General features: G+C 48.3%; 1 protein-coding gene across 2 annotated transcripts in view; it reads right to left on the bottom strand.

Moving 5' to 3' along the window:
* Positions 1–2,646: 2,646 nt before the first annotated feature.
* Positions 2,647–8,689, bottom strand: part of GRIN3B (glutamate ionotropic receptor NMDA type subunit 3B) — a gene marked incomplete at its 5' end in the record, with an annotated part of 42,253 nt that continues 36,210 nt past the window's right edge. The window contains 2 exons of one of the 2 annotated variants that reach the window (XR_014559697.1): positions 2,647–3,216; positions 5,541–6,392. Coding sequence is in view for 1 of the 2 variants with exons in the window: in XM_083720239.1 (XP_083576365.1) it covers positions 5,990–6,392 (403 nt within the window). Of the gene's footprint in view, positions 3,217–3,455; positions 6,393–8,689 lie in introns of those variants that run through there. The other variant, XM_083720239.1, reaches the window with a different exon arrangement.

Here is an 8,689-nt window from a genome sequence, read left to right as displayed (position 1 = left end):
AACAAATGACAGAAGCTAGCGCATTTGTCCGTCTAGCTCAGAGGTTTTGAGACAGAGCCACTACCAGGAGCTGCTGTTGGGCATCAAACCTGCAATCTTCTGCATGCAAAGGAGAGGCTCTCCCACCTTCAAAATAGAAGTTTCTAGTCCTCATTATTCTGAGTAGTAAAGTTACCTTGCAGTTGGTCCAGCTAGTTTACAGCTCTACACTTACTGGCAGGGAACACAGCCAGCTCTACGTGGAAATTCAGGATTTGAACCCGGGACCGTCTTGACTGCGAAGCGGGTGCTGTGCAACTTAGCTACAACTATTCGAAAAACCCGCATCCTAATCTTTTTTTAAGAAGATGGCAGAAAGCTGTTTTTGGGAGTCCTTAAAGTCTACTGAGTATTGTAATAAGCAGTGGAGCTAGTCTTTTGAAACGAGACCAAAATCTGAGGCTTAACCACAGTTCCAAAGTTCTCTCATACATTCAACACCCTCTAAATTTGTTTTATATTTATTATTTGTCAACATCCAAATATTTGGTCACGTAATTGCATGTGTGCCTAACGGAGCCTTTGGGCTTGCATTAATTCGGATCTGTGGTAGTTTTCTTATTCCTGCATTGCAGGGGGTTGGACTAGAGGACTCTTGGGTGTCCTAACTCTGCGATTCTAGAAAATGAGATGATCCAATGCAATTCTGGCATCATATGAAGCTGAAATTGCTTGTTGCCCTGCCCTATTGTTGCATTTTTAAAGGGAGATGCCAGCGACTGAACTGGAGGTGTTCTGCTGGTCTACAACTCCCACCATCCTCTGTTCCTAGGCCGTGTTGACGGGCTCTAATGGGCACTGGAGTCCAATGTCAGTCAAATGTTCCCCATCCCCGATCTCCAAGGAGAGGAGACCTACACCAAACTGGGTGTTGCTGAACTCCTAACAAAACCAGCAAGCATCGCTGAGGATGATGGGAATTGTAGTCAAGCAACATCTGGCAGGCCACCTGTACCATCCATCTGCCCATCATTAGGAACAGGACCCCCTCTGGGTGCCCAAAGGCTAAATGCCAGCCTTCGCCAACCAAGCACCCTATAGAAGTTTAGACTACAGCTCCCATCAGCCAGTGCAGCTGTATAACACTGCAGCTGATGGGAGTTGGAGTCCAAAACCGAGCTTGGTGCCGCGTCAGTTGCAACGGATGAATTCTAGAGTGATGGCATTGGTGGCTTCTCAAAAATACATCAAATTATTTCAAACAGAGCATCTTACTTGGAATGCAGATTGCATTTGGGGTTATTTTCCAAGTCTTTCTTACCTCCCCGCCCCCTTATAATCTTATCCCCTGTCCTGCATTTCGTTTATCTTATATGAAAGGCAATTCATGAATGAAAATAATATTACGTCCTGAGCATAATCAGAACAGCTTCTGGCTAGGCTGAATAAAAAAACAAAGAGGTCTCTTTTTAATAAATAAAAAATAGAACCCGCTACATTTTCTTCCCCCTGAAGCAGAAGGTATAATGAGCTCTGAAATGTGGGTGTACTGAGATTATTATTTTTAATGAATATTTGACAGCTGGGGTTTTCGAGCAAGGTGCTGTTATTTTTGTAATAAATTCTTCAAGCAGAGAGGGATTCCGCCCCCCTGAATTTTTATCTTGTTTGCAGGTTTGGTTTGTGTTCCTTTTTCAGGTCTTTGCCTAGCCAGTAGCCAGGTGAGATTTGGGGTGAATTGTTTGTGAATTGCATCATTAGAGTACTGCAGCATTACATCTGCAAGGAAAATGGGGTCTGAACATCAAACCTCCACAAAACAGGCTAGTATTTAGGGCACATCTATACCAAAGATTTGAAGCAGCTGTCTTTCCATACAGATTCCTGGGAACTGTAGTTCATTAATGGTGCTGGACACTGTAACTCAGGGGTCAGCAAACTTTTTCAGCAGGCGGCCAGTCCACTGTCCCTCAGACCCTGTGGACTATATTTTGGGGAGGGTGGAAAATGAACGAATTCCTGTGCCCCACAAATAACCCAGAGATGCATTTTAAATAAAAGGACACATTCTACTCATGTAAAAACACGCTGATTCCCGGACTGTCGCAGGCCAGATTTAGAAGGTGATTGAGCCGGATCTGGCCCACGGGCATTAGTTTGCCTACCCATGCTGTAACCCAGGGGTCAGCAAACCTACCGCGCCTCGGGCCGGTGTCTCCAGCGCCGATTGTGCGGTGGACCAGAGGGCGGGGGAGCGTGTGCCCATGTGCATGCGCACACGCTATTTCCGGCGCACTTCTGGGTCGGAGGAGCACCGGAAATAGCTTGTGCGCATGTGCACAGGCCTCCTCTGACCCGGATGTGCAACAGAAATAACACTTGCGCATGCGCAAATAATGCTTGCACATGCGCTCTAGCTATTTACAGTGCTCCTCCAACCCAGAAGTTGGCAGCTGCGCAGCGCAGCGCTAGTAAGAGCGGGCGGCAGAGGTCGCCGCGGGCTGGATAAATGAGTCCCTCGGGCCCTATCTGACCCTCGGGCCTTAGTTTGGGGACCTCTGCTGTAACCCTTTGAGGGGTGAACTACAGTTCCCAGGACTGTGGGGGCAGGGGGAGCCGTGTGTTCAAATATATGGTGTGGATGTGTCAATAGAACAACTATGGTTTTCAGCACGCACCTCCTGCAGTGATCTATTATGAAGCCACCCACCCATGTATATATCTTCTTATATGCATAAAAATGTAGGGTCCTCATCACCCAGCCCACAGTGGAGGATTTGTAGTGCAAGCCCAGATCTGCGTGATGACAGCCTTACAATATTATATATATAGGAAGACATATGCACATACACAGTGAATCAATTTAAAATGCTCTGTACAACCAGAGCAAAAGAACAGGCACGTTGAATTCTCTTTCTAACAAATGAGCATTTAAAAGTAATACCAGTTTAAATTTGTTCCTTTTCACGTTATAAAGTTGTTCTATATAACTATACTATTCTATTTTGCAGAATTTTGATGTTCCCTTCAACACTCCAGTTCACAGACACTGATCTGGCTCTTTCAATATGTGTTTGCAAGTGATGATTGCATGGGTGAATTTTTTCACTCTTTCGATGTGGGTCTTCTTGGAAGGCGGCAGCATTGAATGAACTGTGAACTGGCTTGTTGCCTCTCAGCCTCAGTTTTTCCCTGCTGCAAAAATGGGCAAGCAGGTTCATTCGCTGCACCTACGTGCTGTGAGGATAAGCAGAAAGGAGGAGGGGGGTAAGAAATTATACTAGCAACCTGAGGATCCCCAATATCTATGCCCCCCCCCTTGTTCCAAGGGGGAAAGCTCACATCTGAGCTTAATTATATTGTTGATTAACGAAAGCAAGACTTTTCCGGGAACTGATCTTTGCCCGAGCAATGATGTCATTTTTAATATGTCCTCTGCAACCTAATTTTGGAAGAAGCTTTCCACTTATTCCCTCTGCTCCTTGGCAAGTTAGTTAATCTTTGCTATAAGCTAAGCATTGCTAAACATGAGCTGCTTGATCAAAGCAGAACACCCCACCCAGTTTTGCTAAACTGGCGCTGCCTGAACAAAAAGCCCACTAAACTCTGCACAAGCCCCTTACCCTGTCCTCCAGTTCTTCAAGTTACTTAGGCTAAACTTTGCAAAACCTGAGCTGCTGGCTTCAGTTGACCTTCGCCAAACCTGAGCTGCTCAACAGATCTTGGATTGTTCATCGTAAAATTGAGAATGGGACGACCAAGCCTGGTATCCCAGCAGAAGACTGTGGCTAGGAGCCTACACCGCACTGGCAAGGACCTGTAAGCCCCAAATCACATGATTCCATTCTGGCATTCCTAGTCCGATAACATTTCTGGTGTTATGATGCCACTTCAAACAGCCACAGTTTTCCCCATGGACTCCTGGGAAGTGTAGTTAGCTCAGGGTGCTGAGAACCGTTAGGGTGCCCCCTATTCTCCCTCCCAGAGAATTTGCAATTCTCAAAGTGGTTAATTGGTTGTTAAACCACTCCAGGAATTGCGGTTGATTCTCAGTGCCCCGAGCAAACTACACTTTGGGAGAAAAAGCCAAGAGCATTTAAAGCAGCATAGCACTGCTTTATCTCTATAGTGTGGATTGGGCCCATGCCAGCCATTAAGGGCCACTCAAGGGAGGGGCTAGGGGAGGTGCATGAAGAGTCCGTGTTGCTCCCACTGGCTCTCAATCTTGTCAATCATTGCTTAAGAACCTCTTTGGCAACCTAGCCCAACACCTGCATTCGAACAGGTGAGGAATGCTAGCAATCTGAGCCCAAACAATGCAATCTATTAATTATTATTAACAATAATAATAATTGCCAGGTTGTAGCCTGATTAGGCCAAAGGCCTCTGAGCTGTGCAGGAAACCCAACAGGTCATCATAAGGAATAAATGCATTAAAATAAAACCGCCTGCGGAAAGGCGAAGGAAAGGCCCCATCAGAAATAGACCAAAAACCTCCGAAATGTGAACATCTTAATCTGCCATTAACAGAGTCAGACCATGGGGCGTCCACCCCAGGGATCGTGGGGGAGTCTTGTGTCCCTCCAAGAAACTGCTGAACTCCCAGCTCAAAAGAACCCGAGATGAGTTTTGCAGCTGGTTGAGGACAAAGAGAAGCATCTAGTCTAGCCCCCTGTCCTCACCAGATGCCCCCAAAATGCAAGCAGCAGCATCTCTCCCCCTGACACACACCGCCCCAAGGTCTCCAGCAACTGGGATTCAAAAGCGTGACTGCCTCTGACCGTGGACACAGAGAGCACAGCTGTCCTGGCTCGTAGCTACGGCTGGGTGATATATCAATATATCATCCAAAACCGGTTTGAAGTCCATCTCGTGATATCATGATTTGTTTGTGTGCTATGCAAAAATCACAATGTGGGACCAGCCAATGCCTCTACATAGCTCCATCCTTATTTCAGACATCGTGATATTTCTATGTATCGCAATGTTTAGTTGGTGATATCTATCACAATGTTGGAAACCAGATACTGCCAGCCTCACCAGTAGCCCTCAATCGCCCTCTCTTCCTCCGCAAATTTATCTGGTCCTGTTTTGAACCATCCAGACTGGTGCCCATCACTCCTGCCTCTTGGTCAGCAGCCCTGACCTCTGAAGAGGCCTTCCCTGCTCCCAGGAGAGAATGCCTCTTCTGAAATTGCCCATCTCTCCTTTGCCACTGCTGAGGACACCCATGGCTTTCCTGGTGTTGCAGGACTCCAACTCCCATCCTCCTCCTCCTTGACCACTGGCCCTGGGGATGCTGGGAGTTGGAGTCCTACATGGAGGGGCTCAAATACAACAGCTCTCCCAAGCCCTGGTGTTGCTGGAAAGGATTGGACCTCAGACTGCCTTCCGTTCAAAACTCTGTGTTTTGTCCCTGACCGACTGCATTTCCCCTTCCCTGATTGTTCTGTCATTCCAATATACGTTTCACTGGGACGGCACCTGGTGGCCGGAGAGTGCGCCAACTGATTGCTGGCAGGCCTGCTCCTATGCGCCCAGCGGCTGCTTGGCGAACCTACCGAGAACCAGCTTGCGGCGGCGAGATCTAGCGTGTCGGGGCCTGAACGTACGAACAAAGCAGCCTTATATATATATATATATAACGGCTCTCTCCTGGGACTCGCTTGCTAGTTGAGATCTTTTAAAAAAAGGAAAACTGGCATTGCCGCAAGTTGATCCTGGAAACGTCTGCATGCAAAGTGCAGGCTGAGCACGCCACCGGCCGCAGCCCCCTCTTGCAAAACGACTCCGGGAAACATGGCAGACTCCAGAGCAAACCTTTTCCCTGCGCCCCCGGCTGGCCACCCCAAGCTGTTTCCCAGCAGCGCTCAAGCGCAGAGGTCCTCGTGCAGCCTTTCCGAAAGTGTTCCAGAGCCCGAGCGCACGTTGCTGTTGCTGTCCGTCTCCACAACTGGCTGGAGCCGCCCCGCACAGCCAGCCGGTGAGAGGCGGCCCCCGTCCCTGGGCATCACCTCTTCTCGTTGCTCTCCTTGATCAAGGCCTTGAGGGCGGGCGGCAGACGGGGCGCCTTGGGTGGTGGCCCCAGCGCCACCATCAGCTCGCTCTTGCGCGCCAGGGCAGCCCGCAGCTGCTCGCGCATGTCCTCGATCTTGCTCTCCAGCTCCTTCAGCTCCTTCTCTTTGTCCTCCTTGCTGCCCTGCTGCGGATCCTGGCCGTTCATGCAGTGCCAGACGGGGGCCTCTCGCTCCTCATCCGAAGCCTCCTCCGGGGCGTTCTCAATGTTGAAGTGGACGCGCTTGTCCTCCTTCTTCACAGCTGCCCGGCGGAGGTTATTCCAGCCTGGCTGGTTGGAGGGCGGTGGCGGCGGCGGCGGGACCTCTGGTTCCTCTTGGCTCTTTTGGATGTTGCACCTTTGGGGGAAGGTGGAGAGGAGAAAAGAGGGAGAATTGGCTTTATTTATTCATTCATGCCCCACTTTTTCCTCCCAGGAGCTCAAGGCAGATTGTCCTCAACACAACAACCCTGTATACGGATGGCACAGTGGGAACATATAATAGAAGCATAGAACTGTAGAGTTGGAATAATAATATTTAGAAGAATTTTATTATTTATAAAGGTAAAGGTAAAGGGACCCCTGAGCATTAGGTCCAGTCGTGGCCGACTCTGGGGTTGCGGCGCTCATCTCCCTTTATTCACCGAGGGAGCCGGCGTACAGCATGTCCCAGCATGACTAAGCCGCTTCTGGCGAACCAGAGCAGCGCACGGAAACGCCGTTTACCTTCCCACCGGAGTGGTACCTATTTATCTACTTGCACTTTGAAGTGCTTTCGAACTGCTAGGTGGGCAGGAGCAGGGACCGAGCAACAGGAGCTCACCCCATTGCGGGGATTCAAACCGCCAACCTTCTGACTGGCAAGTCCTAGGCTCTGGGGTTTAACCCACAGCACCACCCACGTATAAAAACATCATAAAATGTGAAACATTAAAAAACTTCCCAATACAGGGCTGCCTTCAGATGTCTTCTAAATGTCAGGTACTTGTTTATTTTCTTGACATCTGGTGGGAGGGCGTTCCACAGGGTGGGCGCCACCACCGAGAAGGCCCTCTGCCTGGTTCCCTGTAACCTCACTTCTCACAGAGAGGGAACCACCAGGGGCCACAATGGACATCTAGACCAATCCCCTGCAATACAGGACACATGCCCAACTTGGGCTCGAACCCATGTCTCTGAGATTAAGAGAATTTTGAAGACTGATTTTCAGCTAAAGCCAGACCTCTTCCTGCTGGGACTTATGGGTATACAGTTAGAAAAGGACTAGGGAACTTTGTTACAAGATACAGTGGTAGCTCAGGTTAAGTACTTAATTCGTTCTGGAGGTCCATTCTTAACCTGAAACTGTTCTTAACCTGAAGCACCACTTTAGCAAATGGGGCCTCCCGCTGCCGCTGTGCCGCTGGAGCATGATTTCTGTTCTCATCCTGAAGCAAAGTTCTTAACCCGAGGTACTATTTCAGGGTTAGCGGAGTCTGTGACCTGAGGTGTATGTAACCTGAAGCGTATAACCCGAGGTACCACTGTATGTTCACGGCTGTGAGACTTTTACATGCGCTAACATGGCGGAAGGACAAATCATGGCCAACGATGGAAGAATGGCTGTTAAAACTTATGGACTGAGCCGAGATGGCAAATGGACATGTTTAATCAGAGAAAAGTCATTTGTTAACATTTCTTAAAGATTGGAAACCTCTCAAAGACTTTTTGCGTGAAAAAGAAAAAGAAATAATGACATTAGGATTCAAGGATTGAAGATCATGTTTGCTTATAGAAAGTAGATTTGTTGGGTGTTATACTGGACAAAGTGGATATTGTTTATATTTGAAGCATAGATGAAGCATCAGAAGTCCTTTCCTTTCTGAATTTTATTTCTCTCTCTTTTAACCTCTTCTCTCTCTCTCTCTCTCTCTCTCTCTCTCTCTCTCTCTCTCTTCCTTTCTCTCTCCCCCCCTCTTTATTGTATTTAGATCAAAGTCTTAGTTTGGACAAAAAGAGAGCGGAAAAGCACAACAACCCTGTGAGGTAGGGAAGGCTGAGAAGCAGTAATTGCCCCCCCCCAGGTCACCCAGTGAGCTTCATGTCCAATTGTGGGGGCATTGCTGGGTAGTTGAAGAGCTTGGTGCACAGGCTCCCAAAGGAAATTTGCATAAGATTTGCCTATGCCAATTTACATTTGCTTGTGCTGGTTTGCATATTTGCCCTTGCTAATTTGGGGGACATTTGCATGACATTTGCCAATGCTAAGCTGCATAACGTTTCCCTGCGCTGTGTTGCATAACATTTGTCTGTACTAATTTGCATGACATTTGCATATGCTAATTTGCATGGCATTTGCATATGCTAGTTTATACTGGGCACCTGGTCAAATCCTGATGTGGAGTGGCTGCCTCTCCTATAACAGGGGTGGTCAACTCCCAAGAGACTGCGATCTACTCAGAATTAAAAACTCCCCTTCGGCAGATTGTGCTACAATGGAGGACAGGGCAAGGGGGCTGGAATCTATTTTACCACCGCTAAGGAAAGGGAGCTAGCAATCTACTGCGATCTACCAAAACCTCGCAGGGATCTACCAGTAGATCGTGGACCTGTTGGACATCCCTGTCCTACAACAACAGCCTCCCCCTTCCTCCATCACTACACTTCCATCTTTCT

Source organism: Podarcis gaigeae (assembly GCF_964106915.1).
Source record: "Podarcis gaigeae genome assembly, chromosome: 18".
In the NCBI taxonomy this organism is placed as follows: Eukaryota; Metazoa; Chordata; class Lepidosauria; order Squamata; family Lacertidae; genus Podarcis; species Podarcis gaigeae.
This window is presented reverse-complemented; position numbering and strand designations above follow the sequence as displayed.